This window comes from Chiloscyllium plagiosum, chromosome 10 (genome assembly GCF_004010195.1).
Source record: "Chiloscyllium plagiosum isolate BGI_BamShark_2017 chromosome 10, ASM401019v2, whole genome shotgun sequence".
Classification (NCBI taxonomy): domain Eukaryota; kingdom Metazoa; phylum Chordata; class Chondrichthyes; order Orectolobiformes; family Hemiscylliidae; genus Chiloscyllium; species Chiloscyllium plagiosum.
Window position 1 is genome coordinate 72,780,794 of NC_057719.1, and position 22,974 is coordinate 72,803,767.

Below are 22,974 nucleotides of genomic sequence, written 5' to 3' on the forward strand. Positions count from 1 at the left end.
CCAAAGAACTCATGCAACAAGATGTCCTGCAATAGAGACGACTAACCTCCTACTCAAAAAGGTAGGTGGATATGTCTCAAACCAGTTGAAGAGAGCCCCGCCAGGCCCTCCCCTCCTCCAGGTTTTAATGAAGGCAGGAGTTACATGGCCCTGGCTAAATCTACACTGAAGTTTAGTGAGCAGGTTATTGTTGATCAAATGCCACTTAATATTACTGTTAACAAGCTCTTCCATCACTCTGATGATAGTTCATAGGAGACTGATGGGGACATTAATGGGCTGGGATTAATTTATCCCGTTTGCACAGGATATATCTGGGCAAATTTTCCAAACAGTCAGGATGTACTGGAAAAGTTTGGATTGAGGCAGAGAGTCAGAGTCATACAACACAGAAACAGACCCTCCAGTCCAATCTGTCCATGCTGAACAAGCTTCCGAAACTGAACTTATTCCATTTACCACTCTCACTTTAAATCTTACCTATTCATGTATAGTCCAATTGTCTTTGGAATGTTGTAACTGTACCTGCATACGCCACATCCTCTGGCAGTTTATTCGAAACACAAACCACATTTGGTGTTAAAAGGTTACCCCTCAGGTCCCTGTTAAATCTTTCTTCTGTCACCTTAAAAGCATTTTGAACTCTCCTACCCCAAGGAAAAGATCTTTGCTAGTTACCTTATCTATGCCCCTCATGAATTTATAAACAAGTCTTCAATACTATTGCTAGAATACTGTTAGGCCCATGACCTTTGCAATGTTCAACAGCCCAGGCTGTTTCTTGATATCATGGGGAATGAACAGTAGTAGGAGTAGAGGGCTGGCATGTAGGATGCTGTAGGATGCCCTCAGATGCAGGGCTTTTGCCCGAAATGTCGATTTTCCTGCTCAGAGGATGCTGCCTGAACTGCTGTGCTTTTCCAGCACCACTAATCTAGAACCATATAACTGAATGTGGTAGGCCTGCTGAGCTTAGATTTGATCCTTTGGTTGAGAGATTGCTTTTGTCTATTTATTGCACATTACTTCACTTTACAGCACGCTTTAGTGCTGTATTCACCAGTTTTACACCTCACTTTCAGGTATGCCTGCATATCCTCCTGCTCTCTTCAATGATCCAGGGTTGATCCGCAGAAACATAGAAAATGGGAGCAGGTGTAGGCCATTCAGTTCTTCGAGCCTGCTCCACCATTCAGCATGATCATGGCTGATCATTCAACTCAGTATCCTGTTTCTGGCTTTGCCTCATGCTTCTTCATCCTTTTAGCCCAAAGAATTATGTCCATCTCCTCTAAAAAACATTCAATGTTTTGGTCTCGACCAGCCTCAGTGGCAGAGGTTCACCGCTCTAACTGAAGACATTTTTCTTCATCTCAAACCTAAAATGGCCTACACCTATCCTTAGACTGTGACCCCTGGTTCTAAACTGCTCAGTCATCAGAAACATCCTTCCTACATTTACAAAGTTTAGTCCTGTTAGAATTTTATAGGTTTGAGAGTACTCCCTCATTCACCTCAACTCCAGCGAATGTATCCTAACCAATCCAGTCTCTCTTCATATTGAAGTCCTGCCATTCCAGGAAACAATTTGACAAACCTTTGTTGCACTCCCTCCATAGTCAGAACATTCTTTCTCACATTAAGGGACCAATATTCTAAGACCTTTTACAACTGCAGCAAGACATCCCCACTCTTGTACTCAACTTCTCACAAATTGCCTTCTTCATTGCTTCCTGCAGCTTAGTCCCAATGACCGATCAAAGACACCCAAGTCTCAATGCACCTCCTCTTTCCCAATTTATTGATGTTGAGATAATCTGCTTTCCTATTTGTGTTACCCAAGTGAATAACTTCACACTTTATCTGCTATGCACTGGTCCACTCAACTTATCCAAATCACACCAAAGCATCTTTGCATCCTGTTCCTGTGCTTTTTGTTGACTATCTTCCACAATCAGCTCTACCAGTTAGGTACTCAAAAGATTCCAGTAGATTTGTTGAGCACAATAAATCTTTCATAAATCCACACTAACTATCCGGTCCCATCGCTGTTTTCCAAGTGTTCTGCAACTCAATCCTGTATAGTTGACTCGTGTTTTCCCACTACTGATATTGGGCTAATTGGGGTTCTTTATTAGAGGAGTTATGAATGCTATCCTCCACTCCATAATGCTGCAGGACCACTTCCTAAATTCTCTGGGATTTAGATTATCAGGCCCCAGGGATCTCTCTCAGCAGCCTTTAATTTGAATCAATCTCCCAAACAACATTTTCATACTAATTCTGATTTCCATCTGTTCTTCCCTCTCACCAGAGAATCTGATGCACCACCTATATCTGTGATGGAAGCAAACTGATTCAAGGAAGCTAGATAATTATCCGATTAGGAGAAGGCTCGTGAAAAACACAAGGTAATTGTTTCTTTTGTGACCTTGCATAGCCATGAGGTGCTGAACGGCTTTCTTCTTGGACATTAGTCAAACACAACATGCCTCAAAAGGTTCCTCCTCATTAACTGGTGCACAGGTGTTTAAAACTCTTAAAAGAAATTAGTGTTGCTTTGTAATATGAACTCCAATTGTCCATCACCTAATGTTTTTTCTGACGTAACTCTTTCTTGACAGCAAGGACAATATTTACCATCTCCTCATTAACCTACTATTGGAGAATTAGGGTTACTACTTTCACTATTTAGACTTCCATGAAATACTTTTTGAAAACTGCTTCAGAATATTTTTCTTCAGTTGTGGTTCATCCACATCCTACTTGGGTATTCCTACAAACTTTTCACCTCGGTGAAAACTAAAACAATTACTTTCTTTCACATTCAGACTCCAACATAGAATTCACAACCTCAAAGCCCAAGCAGTAATTTGTTCTCTGATTAAGTTGGACAAAAGAACAGCGATGTTTGATCTGAAAATTTAGTTAGCAAGCTGAAAATTTTAGTAACTGCTTTTAGTTAACAACGTGCTTTTAACAACACAAGGTGAACATGAAGTCACATGACAGAAAAAAGTAACATTTTTATACCAGTGATTCCCACACAGCATGTTCTTAGATACTATCCTCATGTGTTTTCACTACCTTGCACAGGGAATTGTTTTTTTTAAAATTCATTCTTGGAAACATAGACATCAATGACTACCCAGAGGACAGTTAGAGTCACATGCAGATCAGACCAGGTAAGAATGCAGATTTCTTCCCTAAAAGATTAATTAACCAGATGGGATTTTCCTGAAAAATTGGCAATGGCTCTATGGTCATCATTAGACTCCTTTTCCTGGTGATAATTGAATTCAAATTCTATTATGTGCCATGGCAGTTTTAAAACTAGGTCCACAGAACATTACCTGGTTTACTGTATTAATAGTCCAGTCATAATACCACAAGGAAATCACCTACCTCTAAATTCCAAGGAAATTGAAACAAATTGCATCCAAATTTCAAAGGTTTGTTTTTGATCAACAAAGGCAATGGTCAGTCCAAGTACTGACCTATTTCTTTTTGTATTTGGTTGTAATTTATTTCATTTTACAGTATTATGCAATCTACTATTGGGAATTAATTCAAGTTAGAGTGAAACTTATTGTCATGAAATGCAAGAGAAATAGGAAAGGCTACAAAAGAGCAACTCATTGACAACTCCATAAGAAGCATTACCACGACTTATGTATTTCACAACTAAGTCCCTGAATTCACATTTCACAAAAACCTGGACTGTTGGTTTAACCATGACCTGGATTTCAAAACGAAGACTCCTGATTCTCTCTGCAAGACTGCTGCATACCAGTATTACAATTAATCTTTACAACACTAAATGCAGTCAAAACAAATCTTACTGGTTTACCATTATGCAGTTCTCCTGTGATAGTGCCTTCACCTGGTGGATTGCCATCTTGATCTCTCCACTTCCAATCGATGCCCCTAACTACACGTGCACCTGGCACCATGTACTTCAGAACCTGAGAACGTACAAGGCGTCTTTGTCTCCTTAAGTTCGCTTCTGCTTCCTTAGCTGCTTTGCCTATTAAGGAATGTTAAAAAGAAATCATGATATCTCCTTTGATAGAAAAGATATGAGGGATGATTCAATTAATGGTACAGTTTATGAAAAATGTTGGTTTGTAAAACTGTCGCTCTGCATCAAATATATTAACCAACTAGCAAACACACTCAAATTTGTTTTATTACTTAGGTCATAAAGCACAAACATTGGTCCAACTCATCCATGCCGACCAAGTTTCCAAATTAAACTAGTCCCAGTTGCCTGCGTTTGGCCCATATCCTTCAATCATTTTTCTATTCCTGTACTGTCCAAATATCTTTTAAATTTATAACTGTACCTACAATAATCACTTCCTCTGGCAGTTAATTCCACACACAAACCATCCTCTGAGAAAAGTTGCCCATCTGGTCCATTTTAAATCCTGTCACCTTAAAAATAGGCCCTCTAGCTTTAAAGTCCCTTACCTGGGAAAAGATCATTGCTATTCACTTTATCTATGCTCCCAGTGATTTTATAAAACAAGTCTTCTGTATTATTGCCGAAATACTGTGAGGCCCGCAATCTTTGCAGTGTTCAATATCTTAAGCTGTTTCTTGATATCACCCTATCTTTGCCCCGCATGCTTTTATATCTTTAAACATAGGGGCCAGATCTGCTAACAGTGCTGAATGCCAAAGTGTCATCATTGTTAAGTTTTTGCAGCAATGGGAAATCCCAATACAAACACAAACTGCAATTGCCAGTGAAGTTTAAACTTTGACAGACATACCTGAGACACCAAGAACATCTCTGGCACTGATGTCAGAGTGGGAAACCTGCACTAACCATGTGATACTTACTTCATATTGACCCCAGCATTGCTCTGTTGTTCCAGTTCAGGTGGAACTGAATGAGTAAGAGCAGATCCCTAAACATTTACATTCAACACCTGTTGCAGAACCCCGAATTGCTTCCATGACCAGAACTTCAAACCCGAACGCGACATCTGATATCACGAAAGGGGCCACAGCTGCTCCTCACCATCGTTCTTGTCGATGGCTACATTGAAGCACACTGCTCCTGAAGACCTGCCTGCTAGGCCACAGAAATAAGCTCACAATCAGTAGCAAGATCCCCGGCAATGTTGTTGACCATGTGAGTTGGGTTAGGATCTCATTATTCTCTCAAAGACTTGAATAAAATCAATTCTTGCTCACTCTGGAGAAAGTTACGAAGCTTTGCCTATGTAATACAGGCTTAGAAATACAACTGTTGTCCAAGAAACTGCCTATAACAGGTTTACAAATCACAGAATGGAGATCTTATGGGAACTGCTTTTCCTTTATTTTTATCTTTAACTCGTCAAGACAGATACAAATATGCCAAATTTCATAGTGAGCAAAAGCTTATAGTGCCTGATAAAGAATGCCTAATGGCTGGCTTAAGGGCCTCTGATGAAGGCATTGCTCGAGAATCCAGGGAGATTTTGTTCCCTATCCTTCCATTTAATTTAGAAATGGTCAAATGCTTGGCTACAATACCTTTTCCTGCCAAAGACAAGTTCTTATGTAAAAATATTTGTAATGTGAGGAATTACATTAAAAATAAATTTAATTGAGTCAGAGCTCACAATGGCTAGCAAGCTTATTTGAGCTCCATATATGCAGTTCTCTGTACACCTGGTAGGCCTCCATCTGCACTGGACAAACAAATCCACCAACTGGCATACCTCTCATGTGCGCTAAAACAGTCCACACAGAAAAAACTGAGCATTACAATTAGAAAAATTTAGGTTCACTCCACAACCAATAACTTCAAAAAACAAATGAACTGCCTGGCATCCAAAAGGAAGAACCAAATAGGTTTCTTTGTTTAGACTGTTATAATGCAACACAAGAACTCAAATGGATATGAAACAAACTATATTTAATGGGCAAATATACAAACTAGTTTGGCAGGGGTGTGGGAATCAGAGCCACATATCTGAAGGGGGGGGGGGGGGGGGGGGGGCAGTTGCAGATAGGGCAGTGACAGGATGTAGTGAATCTATCGGGAAGGTTTCTCACGCGATGAAACAAAGATTGGTTAAGGTGTGTCTGCTTTAACGCAAGAGTGTCCGAAATAAGGAGCATGGATCAGTCCTTGAGACTACAATGTTGTGGCCGTAAAGGAGACGCGGGTTCCACAGGGGCAGGAATGGTTGCTTGATGTTCCAGGGTTTAGAACATTTAAAAAGAACAGGGAGGGTCTAAAAAGAGGAGGGGGTGTAGCATTGCAAATCAGAGAGTGCATCAGAAACAGCTACAGAAGGTTTGTCTAATGAGTCAGTATAGGTGGAAGTTAGGAACAGCAACATAACAGACACCTCATTGGTGGTTTTCAACAGCCCCTAATAGCAGTAGAGAGATTGAAAAACTCATGGGCTGGCAGATTTTGGATAAATGCAGATGTAGCAGGGTTGCTGTTATGGGTGATTTCAACTTTCCCTATAATCGACTGGAACCTCCTCAGTGCAGATGGTTTGGATGGAGCAGTTTTTGTCAGGTGTGTTCAGGAGGGTTTCCTTAGTCAGTATGTAGACAGAGCAATGAGGGGAGAGGCCATTTTGGATTTGGTGCTCAGCAATGAGCCAGGACAGGTGTCGGATCTCACGGTGGGAGGACACCTTGGTGACAGTGATCACAACTGCTTCACATTTATCATAGCCTTGGAGAGGAAAAAGAACAGTTCCTGAGGGAAGATATTTAATTGGGGGAAGAGGAAATTATGACACTATCCGAAAGGAGTTGGGAAGTACAGACTGGGGGCAATTGTTGCACAGAAAGGGCACAGCAGACATGTGGAAACGGTTTAAGGAGCAGTTGTTGCGAGTGATGCGCGAATTTGTTCCTCTGAGACAGGTAAGACGACTTTAGATTGAGGAACCTTGGATGACAAGAACAGAGGAGCTTCTTGTCAAAAGGAAGAAAGCAGCATACGTAAGGTGGCGTAAGCAAGGATCTAGCACGGCTTTAGAGGAAGACAGGCTTGCTAGAAAGGAGCTCAGAAATAGACTGAGGAGAGCCAAAAGGGTGCACGAAAAAGCCTTGGCAAGAAGGATTAGGGAGAACCCAAAGGCATTTTACTCATTCACAAGGAATAGGAGAATTATCAGGGAGAAAGTAGGGCTGATCAGGGATAGCGTAGGGAACTTGTGCATGGAGTCTGAACAGATAGGGGAAACCCTAAATGAGTTTTTTTGCTTCGGTTTTCACTAAGAAAACGGACCTTGTTGTGAATGAGAACTTTGAGGAGCTGAGATACAGGCTTAACATTAAGATTGATGAAGTTGATTTGCTGGAAATTTTGGCAAACATGAAGATTGATAAATCCCAAGGGTCAGACCAGGTTTATCGTAGGCTGCTCCGAGAAACAAGAAAGGAGGCTGCTAAGGCTGGCGAAGATCTTTGCCTCCTCACTTTCCAAGGGAGTCGTACCAGAGGATAGGAAGGAGGCAAATGTTGTTCCTCTTTTTAAGAAGGGTAATAGGGAAATCCCTGGCAATTACAGACCAGTCAGTCTTACATCTGTGGGCAAAGTTTTGGAAAGAATTCGGAGGGATAGGATTTATGACTATTTGGAAACGCATGGCGTGATTAAAGGCAATTAGCATGGCTTTGTGAGGGGCAGGTCATGCCTCACAAATCTTATTGAGTTCTTCAAGGAGGTGTCAAGACAGCAAGGCATTTGCTAGGGTCCCCCATGGTAGGCTCATTCATAAAGTTAGGAAGTATGGGATACAGGGAGATTTGGCTATCTGGATTCAGAATTGGTTGGCTGATAGAAGGCAGAGAGTGGTTGTAGATGAAAAGTATTCTGCCTGGAGGACAGTGTTGAGCAGGGTCCTGTAGGGCTCTGTTTTTGGGCCTCTGCTCTTTGTAGTTTTTATAAATGACTTGGATAAGGAGGTTGAGGGGTGGGTTAGTAAATGTGCAGATGACACAAAGGTTGGAGGTCAATAGTATCGAGGGCTATTGTAGGCTGCAGCACGACAGACAGGATGCAGAGCTGGGTTGAGAAATGGCAAATGGAGTTCAACCTGGATAAATGCAAAGTGATGCATTTTGGAAGGTCAAACTCAAATGCTGAATACAGGATTAAAGACAGGTTTCTAAGCAGTGTGGAGGAACAGAGGGATTGTGGTGTTCAAGTAGATGGATCCCTCAAAGTTGCAACCCAGTCGATAGGGTTGTTAAGAAAGCATATGGTGTTTTGGCTTTCGTTAACAGGGGGATCGAGTTGAAGAGCCACGAGGTTTTGCTCCAGCTCTACAAATCCCTGGTGAGACCACACTTGGAATACTGTGTCCAGTTCTGGTTGTCCTACTATAGGAAAAATACAGAGGCTTTGGAGAGGGTGCAAAGAAGGTTTACCAGGATGCTGCCTCGATTGGAGGGCTTGCCTTATGAACAGAGGTTGACTAAGCTTGGACTTTTCTCTCTGAAGGAGGAGGAAGAAGAGGTGACCTGATCGAGGTATACAAGAAAATGAGAGGAATGGATAGAGTCAATAGCCAGAGACTTCTCCGCAGGGCAGGACTGACTGGTATGAGGGGTCACAGTTTTAAGATACAAGGAGAAAGGTATAGTGGGTGCATCAGAGGAAGGTTCTTGATGCAGAGACATGCACATGGATAGCAGTGAATTGAGAGGCGCGTAGGTTGTTAGTTTATTTTAAATTAGGATTAATCCTCGGCACAACTTCATGGGCCAAAGGGCCTGTTCTGTGCTGTGCTTTTCTATGTTCTACTTTATAAAATTAAAGAAAAAAGGTACAAAAGCAAAGTATGTGGGCGAAAATCTGAAATACCTAGTAGGTGAGGCAGCATTGTTGACAAAAAGCCAAATTAATATTTCAGGTGAAGAGGGCCTTTTGTTAGAACACTTCTGATAGACTGAGGTGGACAAAGTTTAAAAAAAATCACAACACCAGGTTATAGTCCAACAGGTTTATTTGGAAGCACTAGCTTTCAGAGCACTGTTCCTTCATCAGATAACTAGTGGGGCAGGATAAGACACAGAATTTATAGCATAAGATCACAGTGTCATGAAACTGAAACGATATGTTGAACAACCTAGATTGCTGTTAAGTCTTTCAGCTTTTAGAATGGGTTGCAGGTTTCGGTTCATAAATATGAAAATCCCAGAACTTCTTTTAAGTCACACTCTTGAGTTAAGATTAGATTAGATTGCATACAGTGTGGAAACAGGCCCTTCGGCCCAACAAGTCCACACCGACCTTCCGAAGAGCAACCCACCCAGACCCATTCTTCACCTAATGCTATGGGCAATTTAGCATGGCCAATTCACCTAACCTGCACATTTTTGGACTGTGGGAGGAAACCGGAGCACCCGGAGGAAACCCATGCAGACACAGGGAGAATGTGCAAAGTCCACACAGACAAGTTGTCTGAGGTGGGAATTGAACTCGGATCTCTGGCACTGTGAGACAGCAGTGCTAACCACTGTGTCACTCGTAAACTTAAGGTTTTATTTTAAAAAAAAGGTGATATCTCAGGTCAGACAATGCATTAAACGTGCGAGGTTAGTGTCTGTCTTTATCCCAATCTTGAGTCAGGATGGTTCTATTGCCAAAGTAGGATTTTTTAAAACTATGATATTGATTGACTGCCTACAGATTATGTGCTTTTTGAGCAAAACAGAATGTATCTGCAAATAAAATTCTGCAAGTGCAAATTCACCCCATAGACTTAGATTTGCGTGCGAGAGTGCATACGAGAGAGAGAGACACACAATGTGCATGACATGAACCCAAGGTCCTGGTTGAGGCCATCCTCATGGATACCAAACTTGGCTATCAGCCTCTGCTCGGCCACTCTGCGTTGTTGCGTATCCCGAAGTCCACCTTGGAGGGTGGTCACCCGAAGATCCGAGACTGAATGTGCCTGACTGTTGAAGTGTTCCCTAACTCGGAGTGTGTTGTGCAGTGCCCATTCATCCGTTGTCGTAGCGCCTGCTTGGTGTCACCAATGTACCATGCTTTTGGAGCATCCTCACCTGCAGTGTATGAGATAGACAACACTGGCAGAGTCACGAGTACTTGCCGCATACATGGTGAGTAGTGTATGTGGCAGGTACTCATGTGACTCAGCCAATGCTGTTTCTCTCATACATGCAGGCAAGGATGCCCCGAGGCATGGAACATTGCTAAGACCAAGCAGGCGCTACACAACAGATGAATGGACACCGCACAACATTCGGCAGACAGGGGTGTTCCCTCCCAGTCGGGGAACACTTCAGCAGTCAGGGGCATTCAGCCTTGGATTTTCGGGTGACCACCCTCCAAGGCAGACTTCAGGATACGCAAAAACGCAGAGTGGCAGGGCAGAGGTTGATAGCCAAGTTCGGTACCCATGAGGATGGCCTCAACAGGGATCGAAGGTTCATTTCACACTACAGATGACCCCACTACACAATACACTCTCTAGCACACACTTTACCAAGAATGTACCCACATGAATGACACACACAAACACGTCTATGGTGTGAATTTATATTTGCAGATACATTCTATTGTGCTCAAGAAGCACACAATCTACAGGCAGTCAATCCATGTCATATTTTATAAATTCCACTTTGGAAACAGAACCAGTCTGACTTTGGATTTTGATATAGACAGATTCTAACCTCACACTTTTAATGCACTGAGTTGAGATGTCAATTTAAAAAAAAACCTTCAGTTACCTTGAGAATGTGACTTAAAAGTAGTTCTGGGACTTGCATATTAATGAACTGAAACCTGCAACCCATTCTAAAAGACGAAAGACTTAACTGCAGTCGAGCTTTGTTCAATATATCACATCAGCTGCATGACACTGTAATCTATTGCTATAAATTGCTATTGCATCTGTGTCCTATGGTCCTGCTCCACAGATATCTGATGGAGTAGCGCTCTGAAAGCTTGTGCTTCCAAATTAGAATGGATTAGAACCTGGCGTTGTCTGATTTTTAACTTCTCATAAAGATCATCTCCACCTTAATTCCTTCTGCATTAAGTGAAGCAACTTAAGTCTGCCTTACAAAACCATCCCACTGGGTGCTGCATTTTTTAAGAGATACATAGCACGTCAGGGACAGTCCACAAACACTCTTGGCTTTCAGTAGATACTCATCCCTAACATGAATTCAAAACTCCGTGTACTTCAAAATTGTTCCTACTTAGCCAGAGTTTCTCCAGATACAGATAGTCCTTCTATAGCGCAATGGTGACATTTTTGTGCAACCGCGCATTATAGAAAAATTGCACTTTAGAAACAGCGCTTGACATGTTGGCATAACAGCCAACACATGATTTAAAAAGTTCATGCTTTAGAAACAGCGCCCCCAATTCGTCAATTGAGTTAGTGATTTTTGCATTAACGAAACAGACGTTATAGCAGAACGACCTGTACGATCACCAACAGCACAGTGTTACACAAAAGACTTTCTGACCCTTAAATCTTCAAATGCATGGCCTTTCGCTTCTCTTTCATGAATGCTCAGAAACTGAATGGTCAGAAGCATCCTGGTTGGCTGTGTTCCCATAGTCACATTGCTTTTGTTTCTGCACCTCAAACAGTAATTGGCTTTATCTGTGAAATACCGTGAAGAAAGGTATTAAAACTGCCAACCCAATTCAATTAATTGCTGCAACCTCTCTCCTACGGTAAACAAGATTATATAGACAAACAGATGTCTCCAAACTGATGCTTTGATCAGAGTTCCAAGTACATTTTAAAATAACATTGAACTTAACAGGACAATGATACATTGAAGGTGAATTGAATAAATTAATTAGTAAAACTGTATGCATTAAAAATAATTGAAATTGTTAATGCTTTAAGCAATTGTCTCACCTAGTTGGTCTTCGCATACACCAGAGACTGTCCCATACAATTCAAATCCAGAGAGGGAGAGGTAATGAGTCTGCCCACTGGCATTTTTACCCATTTGTTTAATTCGAATATGTCTCCATCCCTGTTTCTCATCCTTTGGAGGATCCAAAGGCCATGTTGCTGTAGACCTAGAACATGTATTTTAAATCGGGTCAAGAATTATCAAGACATTTAGCCAGTTCAATTCAAAAATGACACCTTTCCAAAAATGTTAAGTCTTTCGATCAATGTTATCCACCAATCGGATTATTCAATTCAGATAAATCTAAAATTGACCATTGAGTGTAAAAAACAAGTTTTAGGATCCACACTAGCTCTTCATACTGCTGGAAATTTTTTAACTTATGCATTCAAAAAGGCGGCTACATCATTATTAAGTCAGTGTCAGAAATATGAAGCATTTAACAGGGTCATTTAATATTTAATTTGCCATTATAAAATTAAGATTCAAGTCTGCAAAAATTTGTTTTTAAATGTTTGCTTTCAGAAAAATATTTGATTAGAGATCTGGTACAGAAGGTACAGGGCTCAAGTTCATTTCTGAGCAAAGCAAAGGGACCAGAAAAACAACTTAAAACCTGGAGGTTTCCAGAAACGTACAGATATCAGGGCAATAATCAGATCTTCCATACTGTTCAAGTTTAACACTTCATTCGTATTTTCACCTTTCACTCTGTCGATCATAACCCTCCAGGTTGAATCGACAATCTTTATCCTTTGAATGTTAACTTATCTATAGCCACTTGTAATTTCAATGGCGTTGTAAATCCCTCCAAGTTAAAAGTACCCATGCTTCAGATTTTAGATTCTTAAACAATTAAGGTACCAATTCCCACATCCATCCATTAACAAGATTACTGATCATTAAAGAGGTGAACTGGGTGAAAAGCATGAAGGTGGACAGGGTTCATAGAGCAGAAAATTGTCCTGGTGGGCATGTCCAATTAGAGGTGGAATGTTGGAGGGATGTGAAAGGATCTGTGGAGAATGAAGCATGGAAAATTCAGATCAGTGTCAAGTTTGGTGGCATCAAAAGCTAGGCAATAGAACAGCTGAAAACAATCTCCGTACATGTGGTTACACATTTTGGTGTCAGAAAAAGCTTTGCCAAATGAGGCAATACCAGGTAAAGTGCAAGAGGAGAGAGTTTTGAGGCTTTAAGATCACAAGACAAGTCATTGAGAGTAATTTCTCAAAGATATAAACTGTTAAAAAAAAAAATGGACTATTGAGCATAGAATGAAAGTCAAGATGTACTTCCATACAAAGTCCACTAGGGCAGGGAGATGCTTTGGGCTGCAAACTATTGGAAAGGAATGATGAAAACAGAAACAAAGCACAAATTCACTAGTCCACCAATATGTAAGAAATATTAATAAGAAATAATATAAATGTATCACTAAAGCAATATATGTTTTTTTGGAAGCCTGTTTTACAAAATCTGGTGAGTGAAGGGACAAAGAAGCAAATGAAGGGACAATTTGATACAGCTGTTAAAATTATGTGACAAGCTGCTTCCAATAATTAAAGGCTCCACATTAAATGGGATGCATTGCATTCATTTGTGGATGCATGCATCACTGCCAATACTAGCTTCTATTGCCCATCCTTAACAGTGTACCACCACCATCTTGAACTGTTGCAATCTAAGTGATACAAGTACAACTATGGGCAGGGGAGAGAGTTTGAGAATTTTAACCAAATTACTGTGAAGAAACAGTGACTATAGTTACAGTAGAGCATGCGATTTGGACTCAGATGGTGGACTTGTGCCTTGGAAATAGTCGACAGGCTTGAGTGCCAGATGACGTGTTATGCACGACAGAATTCCGGGCCTCAGACCTACTAATAGTGATGGTGGGAGAATTGAGAAATGGTAATGCCGCATGCAGGCAGTGATTGCTTCAGTATCTGAACAGTTGCAGTCAATGAAGGAAAAAATCACTGATGAAACAGCTAAAAATGGTTGGATCTGAAGCTTTTCAGAGAAATTCAGTAATATTGAGGGATTCACTGGTTTCCAAAAATCATCTTCCATTATGATAGGTATGACTCTTGCCAGTTGATGTGACTGTAGTTGGCCAAGTTGGATTTGTCCACCATTTTTATTATCCGGACATGGCGGGGCAATTTTCCACCATCAGGAGGAGATTAAATGGTGAGGATAGCATAAAGGCTGCTACACAAGGGACATAGGTAGGGGCAAAAGATCTGCAAATGGAGTGAAAATTAGGACAAATGGGAACTTGTAAATTTTGACAAGAAGATTTTTTTGTGTGAATGGTGAGAGATTGCACCACTTGGAAATAGAGAAATCTGTATGTCCTGATGTATCAATTGCAAGAAAGGTAGTTGAAGGCACAGCAAGTAATTCGGAGAGCAAAGAATGCTTTTTTCTAAAAAACGTTGAGGGTAACATTGGCCAATACCAGCAAGAGCACAGCTGATGTATTGGCCACCTTATTTAAAAGGGTGCACATGCGTTGGATGAAGTTCTAAGAAAGTTTGGTTCACATATATAATGGGCAGGCTATTTTATGAGGAAGAGCTGGACAGGCCAGAGCTGTATGCATTGGAATTCAAAAGAGTAAATGATGGTTTGAGTGAAACATACAAGATTCTCCGGGAACTTAAACTGCTGGTGGAAAGGATTTCTCTTTTAGGGGTCACAGACTTTAAAAAGAAATTTGGCAATTTAAGGGTGGAGATAAGGAATCTTTTAGGTGGGAATGCAGAGTCGAGGTGAAAATCAGATCAGCCACTGTATTATCGAATAGTGGAGAGAACTTGGAGAGCCCGGTGACCTATGCCACTAATATTGCATCGTCCTATTTGGATACAGTCAATGTAGAGGATAAACACCAGTAGAGAGAGAGTTGTGTCAATGTACTGGTTTTGCATTATATATCCATGTAATTCATCAAAACTTGAGTTGCAATTTCCATTTCTCAATATTATAATAGCATTTGATTATAATTTTTCCTAATTCTGCTGACTCACCCTGGTTCATTCAAGCTGCAATCATCCACATGAGTGTAGAGAGTTGTCCAGTTTTGTCCATCTTTGGAAACTTGAAAAACCCAGTTCCGCAGGGCAGACCGACCATAACCACGTGCATGTCGCAAAGTATATGCTGACGGGATCACCCAAAGACCAAGATCAATTGCAAACCAAGCATTCTTATCATCATTCGTGTGACAGTTAAGGGCTGAGCTGTCACGACTTAAAATATCTTCCAATCGTCCATATGGTAAATTCCTCCCTTCCGAAGATGTTACAACCACCAAGCCATAAGCTGCAGGATTCACCCACTCATATGCAGTTCTGCAATTTAACATTAGGATTCTTAAATAAGAAATTCAACAAAAATCTTATAATTGTGGCTATATTATTGACAGATCATTACTCCCATTCCCCATATTACTTATGTCGTATCACCTCCATGACTGAAAATTATTCTCCTATAATTTACTTAATACACTTCAAATCGATTACCTCAGCTGAAGTAAATACCCTCACTCAAAAGCAAGTATACCGGTCGCGAGACATAGCAGCTGCTGTCAATTGTACAGCATACTGTAAGATAGAATCCAAATGATGGATAAAATTTGCATCAGCTATAAATCACAACTTGGATGGAGGTTTCTAAACAGTGCAGTATGAGTTACTCTTGCTCATTGTTGCAAAACTGAAAGATGTGGGACTATTACATGGAATCTCCAACATAAGCAAGTCAGGTACAGATGGAAGGAGCACAGGAAATCATGTAGCCAGTGTCTCAAACTCAAAACAGCTTTACAAGAAACCTTTTCTACTTGGATTACGGTGAAGGAAAATGGTCAAATGCAGAATACATTTGAGGCACTCTGTATAAAATTATTCAGTGTGCAAACCTTCCCCAAATAAACAACTGATGTGCCAAATGGTTAACTCAAGAACTGAGATTTTCCACATATACATTTATGAAATATTTAAGTTTTTTTTAGAAAATGCATCAATTTCAGAAAACCTTAGTTTATCTTACTTTGCATTTGTCCCAATCCAGTATATTATTCCATTTTCATCAAAATTATGCTGGTGCCGAAAAGTAAATATTTGTCCTTCACGTAGTTTACGCACAAAGACAAATGTCGATCTATCAAAATCATACCACTGTTTTGCCACCTGCACCAAAAAAAATTGAAGTTAGAACCCAAGTTTGTTACATTTTCACTTATTCTTTAATATCCTTTTAAGAGATTATTGGCCAGTGCAGAGTATAGGAATTCCGTGGTCATGTTGCAGCTGTACAAGGCATTGGTTGGGCCCCTTTTCGAATACTGCGTTCAATTCTGGTCTCCTTGCTATAGCAAAGATGTTGTTAAACTTGAAAGGGTGTAGAAAAGATTTACAAGGATGTGGTTGGCGTTGGAGGGTTTGAACTATAGACAGAGGTTAAATAGGCTGGGGTTGTTTTCCCTGGAACATCAGAGATGGAGGGACGACAGCAGAGAGATCTATAAAATCATTAGGGGTATCGACTGGGTGAATAACTAAAGTCTTTTCCCGAGGGAAGGGAATCCAAAATTACAGGGCATAGCTTTAAGGTGAGAGGGCAAAGATATAAAAGGGACCCAAGGGGCAACTTTTCCTCACAGACCGTGGTGCATCTATGGAATGAGCTGCCAGAGGAAGTAGAGGAGGCAGGTATGATTACAATATTTGAAAGGCATCTGATGGGTATATGAACAGGAAGGATTTGGTGACATACGGCCAAATGCTGGCAAATGGGATTAGATTAATTCAGGATATTTTGTTGGCCTGGATGAGTTGGACCAAAAGGTCTGTTTCCATGCTGGACAACGCTTAGACTCAGTACTTGGACTTTTGGAGTCATTACATCAGTTTATTTACCATTTTAAGAAGATACTGCTCCAAGGATTCAACAGTGGCCAATGGTTCCATTTTCAGCATTCTTCCAGTTCTGTCTATCAATGACGTTTCTCCAGGAGCACGTTCCAATCTAAACCTCAGCCTTCTCGTCAGGATCTTGACGGGAGGAAAAGCAGACTAAAAAGATTAGTAGAATTGCTCCTAAACTTCAAAGTTAAATGCAACAAGTGTCCACATGACTACCTACAAAATTTGAATTAAAATACAAACTTTGCTTAAAAAGTAATAGCTAATGTCAGGTGGGAACATGAAACAGAAGAGAATCTGTACAAAATCTGAAATGTCAAATAGTCCTAGACCTTTTCAGTCTCCATACAGTGAGCAGATTAACAGTTTTACCAGGACATTTGCACTGAAGGCCACATGCCAAATCAAAAGAGTTACAGATTTGGCCATCAAGATTGCTTGTAGCAAATAAATATTATTCCTTTAGTATTTAAGAACAAAACGCCAATCACAAAAAATGTGCAACTCTATAAATATCAAGGAGTAACTTCAAAATACTACATGAACAGACAAATACATCCAATGCTCTAGGGAAACAAAAGAATAGAGTTCATCATTAAATATTCTCTCACATACCTGCAAGTTATATGAAGAGCCAGGGGTATCATACAGATGCAGAGGCAGCCTCTCAATAGATTCTAACACAGCTATGAGCTTTCGAACAAGGGCAACAGCTGGCTGACTAAAAAGAAAATGCTGTTACAAAATTAAAATAAATTGTTTACAAAATAAACATTTCTTAAGAAAAGCTCCATCTACCTTTCTTCATCTTCATTTTCACTGAATGCAGTTTTGAAAACATTTATTCGCTCCATTAGTTGGCTACAATCTTGCTTCACATCTAAGTCCACATTCTACAGAGTGAAATAAAATAAGTGAATTTTGCAAATAACAAAGCAGATCCACAACAAACAAGGGCTCTTTCACAAACTCATACTAACATTGTTGAGGACCGTAAGTAGCGCTTGTACCAGCCCACTGCTGCACATCTCATAGGGTGATATGGTGTTTTCATCCTTTAATAGTACAATCAAGTTCTCCAAGGCAGTTTTCATTAGATCCCTCCATGTAGCCTCTCCATCCACACCCTGGAAAACAAAATGCATCATCTTTTCATCTTGAAATGTTCACCATTTCTGGCAAAGATAAACATTTGCAGAATGATCAGTAATATTATAATTTCGACTTTTCACCTGGGCAACCTCTGAAGTATAATAAGAGACACATCATTTTCACTTGCTAAGGAACATTCTGACATGCTGGAGTTTACAAGGTTGAACAAATAGTCTGAATATGACAAGAACTAGTCATCAACATAGTCTTTATCAGAATGTGTGCAGCAGTAACCTCCATATTTCTACAGGATTTAAATGTCTGCAGCAGCTTAGAAGGGGTAGCACACCAAAAATACAAGTTTGCAACAATTTGTAAAACTCAGTCAGAAGAACGGTGTCTGCAAAGCTCTGTGGGACTCAGGAAAAATGCATGTTCATCAACCAAGATGTGATAATGCTCCTGAAAGAGGGAGGCATTACATAGATAATACGATATCCCACTACAGCAGAATATCAGTGGTCAAGGAAATTCTTAGCAATTCAACCATTACCCTTTTGGCTATGTTAAAATGACGTACCTGAATTTTTCAAATATGCAAACTTAGCATGCCTGCGATTCACTTTTAAATTACTTCAGCAGTACAATGAAGCAATGAATTTGTACTTGCAGAGTTACATTGTACTTTGCTTAAAAACTGCATGCATTCATGTAGGACTCTGTTATCTCACTTTTTAGATTAGAATCGATCTAAACATCATTGCATTAACAAAGAACACAGGGGGCCAACACCTTCAACATATTGTCTAGCTATCACCGTTGTTAACAGCTAACCCGAGAAGGCAACTTTTAAAAAAGATTTTGTGATTTACACATGAAAGAAGTGAAACTATCACTATCTAACAGATGAAAGGCTTAACAATCAATTTTTCAATGTATAATTTCAGTTACATCACACTAAATTTTTTGCTATAAATTCTGTGTTACTATCGAGCCCTCCACTATCACCTGATGAAGGAGCGTCGCTCCGAAAGCTAGTGTGCTTCCAATTAAACCTGTTGGACTGTAACCTGGTGTTGTGAGATTTTTAAATTTGAGGCAAAGTTACCTTGAATGTACCCCTAGTCTTGACTTTCAAGTAGTCCTTCATAGATATCTTTGTATGCTTTCACCCTACTCAAAGTCTCATTTTACACAGCTGCTTTTCTTAGCTCTCTTCACACATTATACCAAAACTCTGATGAAACTGCACCACTGTATTTGTTATGAAAGAAGAATGCAGCCCTTCACAGTGCAATTCCCTTTTGGGGAAACTTATGGGGCAAGTGGAGGATCCAAAAAAAAATTAAGAATGTCTCTTTCCATTGAGACATGCAAATTCAATTCCTCATCCACTATTTCAATCTCTCTACTTCCTCTAAATGTTCCTTACAAAGACACAAAAGAACAAGAAATGACAATTTCATCATAATCGAGTCTTGACAGTTGTTCAGAATGATCAACATAATTTATTCACAACATCCTTCTAATTGCAATAAGTTAGCAACAGCAATCTGGGCTTTCAGGAGAATTTAAAGAGAGTCCCAGAGCATAGCTTACTGGGTACTGACCATAAAGGGGATTCATGTTACTGACCTATTGGTCACATTTTAGGAGAAAGTGAAGACAGCAGATACTGGACATCAGAGTCGAATGTGGTGCTGGAAAAACACAGATCAGGCAGCAGAGGAGGAGAACTGCCGTTTTGGGCATAAGCACTTCATCAGGAGATTTTAATCAATTAGCTGCTAAGTTTAGAGGAACTGATCACACAAGCCCCACCCTGAAACAGACGTCCCATTATCAATATCCTATGGATGCTTTTATAGCACAGCATGCATTTAGATAGACTGGCAAAGTCTATGACCAAAACTCCGAACAGCAAAATTTGATAGATACCTGAATTACGTTTGGATTTCAATTAAAATGGTCTGGAAAGCAATAGCAATATTAAGTACCAAATATTATTACAGAAGCCAGTTAATCTTAAATCCACATATTCCAACATATGAATTTTACTTACTTGTCTGTTAGCATGAAGCTCCCATGCACTCTCAAGTTGTGTTGCTATGTTACGCAATGTGACCACCACACCTCGAGGCATACTTTCCACAGCCTTAAAATGATCATCATATAAATCTCTGGCCATGGTTCTAACCTGCAAAGAAAAATTGGTTAAAAATTATTTCAAAATAATATATTCCTATTTAATTAAGTAATTCCTACATGAGGTAAAAGCACCTGGGTATTGGGAGTAACAGCATGAAAAGAGAATTTACTAACAGGAAACATGGTCAGTCAGGCAAGTTGGTCACTGTTAGATCGGCAAACTAACTGAAAGACTGAAACCCAGAACTCCAGCTTGTGTAGCTGGTAACACATTTAAAAAAAAAATTCATGGGAAAAAGGGCATTGGAGTCTGGGACCGAATTTATTTCTAATCTCTATTTGCCTTTGAGAAGTGGCTGTGAGCTGCTTTTTTGAACCACTGCAATCCATCTGGTGTAGGTAAATCAGCAGTGCTGTTAGGAAGGGAGTTTCAGGATTTTGACCCTTCACTGAAAAAACTGCAATATAATTCTAAGTCAGGATAGTCAGTGTCTTGAAGGGGATAATGGTGTTCCCATGTATCTGCTGCCTTTGTCCTTCTAGATGGTAGCCGCTGTGGGTGTGAAAGGAGCCTTGGTGAACTTCTGTGTCGATGGTACATGCTGCTGCTACTGAATAACAGGGGTGCTACCCACATCTTAACTTGCGCCAAGATATGTTCACCTGTCATCTAAACACTTGAGGAACTACATTTGCCTCCAGCAATCAAAGACTCATTTTGAATCATCTTCATTTTCAAATCACTTTACTGCCTTGGCCCCATGTAACCAGCTTCACAACCCTCCAAGATATCAGTGAGTCTTTAATTCTTACCTCAAGCATCCCTAACTTTAATGGCTTCATTGAGGGATGGATTAACAAAGAAGCTCATGCTAATATAAGTGGTCAACATCATTCATGTTAGTAAATAATTTCATTTACATTTCAAATTGAATGCAAACTCACCTTCTGTTTAGTTTTCTCCAGTTTTGATTTTAGCTTTCTACCTCTTTTACCGGTCCAGCCAGCTACAAATTCCGATCCTTGAAAATAAAAGATAAGCTTTAAATCAATTTATTCTTCTCCCAATGAAGATTTGCATTTATACATTTTAACATTACAACGCAGTACAGGCCCTTTGGCCCTCGATGTTGTGTCACCCTGTCTTACTAATCTGAAGCCCATCCATCTACACTATTCCATTTATATCCATTTGCCTGTCCAATGAAGACTTAAATGAACTTAAACTTGGCGAATCTACTACCATTGCAGGCAATGCATTCCATATCCTTACTACTCTGAGTAAAGAAACTACCTCTGACATCTGTCTTATACCTATCTCCCCTCACTTTAAAGCTGTGTCCCCTTGTGTTTGCCTTCCCCATGCTTGGAAAAAGGCTCTCCCTGTCCACCCTATCTAACTCTGATTATCTTGTGCGTATCTATTAAGTCACCTCTCAACCTTCTTCTCTCCAGCGAGAACAGCCTCAAGGCCCTCAGCCTTTCCTCGTAAGACAAATTCTCTCCATAACAGGCAACATCCTAGTAAATCTCCTCTGTACCCTCTCCAAAGCTTCAACATCCTTCTTATAATGCGGTGACCAGAACTGTACACAATACTCCAAGTGTGGCCGCACCAGAGCTTTGTACAGCTGCAGCATAAGCTCCTGGTTCCAGAATTCAATCCCTCTATTAATAAAAGGCCAAAACATGCCTTCTGAACAACATGCCTGTCAATCTGAGTGGCAACCTTCAGGGAAGTGTGTACACGGACAGCAAGATCCCTCTGCTCATCCTACCATTAGCCCAGTACTCTGCGTTCCGACTACTCCGTCCAAAGTGTATCACCTCACACTTGTCCACATTAAATTCCATTTGCCACCTCTCAGCCCAGCTCTGCATCCTACATCTTTCCGCAACCTACTACATCCTTCATCACTATTCACAACTCCACTTACCTTAGTGTCGTCGGCAAATTTGCTAACCCACCCTTCTATGCCCTCATCCAGGTCATTTATAAAAATGACGAACAGCAGTGGACCTAACACTGACCCTTGTGGTACACTGCCCAAGATGAACATGCTCCATCAACTACAACCCTCTGTTTTCTTTCAGTAAGCCAATTACTTATCCAAACTGCTGTCTCCCACAATTCCATTCCTCCGCATTTTGTATAAGAGCCTACTGTGGAGAACCTTATCGAACGCCTTGCTGAAATCCATATACACCACATCAACTGGTTTACTCTCATTTATGATCACAGGATCAGTCAAAGGATTGCAATCATTGTTATCAGGTAGGAAAGATAAAAATATTTTTATATCACAGTCGACAATTGCATCTGCATCCTTACCAAGTGACGTTTCTGCAGTAAATGAATGCTTGGTTCCCCGATTGGACTCAAACACAAATCCAGGCAGATCCTCCTTCAATATAGTAGCCTGCTGACCATCAGAATTGTGTATTGCAATTTCTCCTTCCTTTAGACAGGTAAGGGACCAGTTGCCTACAGTAAGTTTTGTTGGCCCAGGTGCAGTCAGAATGGGTTGGCTTGTGGTTGCTGGTTTGACTTGACTTCGAGCCCGTTGCAACTTCTCCAAGAATTCACTTCTGCTTTCTGTCACACAGATAGACAAAATTATTTCACACAGCTGTCAGGTCTTCATTACCACTGTAAACAGCAAAACCATGCTAATAATAATGGTTAAATCAATTACCTAAACCTTTGCACTGTAAATGCCAAAATAGGATCTCAATTTTTGTTACTTTGTAGCAGTCTTACAGGTTGGACTCCATGTTATACCTTAACGTTTACAATACATTGGTCCATAACTGAACATTGACTGGTTTACTTAAGTTGCCACTTATTTTTAGTTGCAATATAGTAAGGAGAGTAGCATTAAGCAGAACCCAGGAACATTCCCACAAAGAGAAA

General features: G+C 40.3%; 1 protein-coding gene across 9 annotated transcripts in view; it reads right to left on the reverse strand.

Moving 5' to 3' along the window:
- The window catches only part of hectd1 (HECT domain containing 1), a 77,530-nt gene that overhangs the window by 21,984 nt on the left and 32,572 nt on the right, over nt 1-22,974 (reverse strand). For 5 of the 9 annotated variants that reach the window (XM_043698064.1, XM_043698065.1, XM_043698061.1 and 2 more), the window contains exons 14-24: nt 22,393-22,656; nt 21,006-21,082; nt 19,975-20,109; nt 17,801-17,947; nt 17,619-17,713; nt 17,436-17,541; nt 16,815-16,970; nt 15,946-16,085; nt 14,922-15,245; nt 11,883-12,049; nt 3,851-4,027 (exon numbers count right to left, since the gene is read on the reverse strand). In XM_043698064.1, the coding sequence (XP_043553999.1) occupies nt 3,851-4,027; nt 11,883-12,049; nt 14,922-15,245; nt 15,946-16,085; nt 16,815-16,970; nt 17,436-17,541; nt 17,619-17,713; nt 17,801-17,947; nt 19,975-20,109; nt 21,006-21,082; nt 22,393-22,656 (1,788 nt within the window). The remainder of the gene's footprint in view (nt 1-3,850; nt 4,028-11,882; nt 12,050-14,921; nt 15,246-15,945; nt 16,086-16,814; nt 16,971-17,435; nt 17,542-17,618; nt 17,714-17,800; nt 17,948-19,974; nt 20,110-21,005; nt 21,083-22,392; nt 22,657-22,974) is intronic. The other 4 variants (XM_043698062.1, XM_043698059.1, XM_043698066.1 and 1 more) reach the window with 2 other exon arrangements.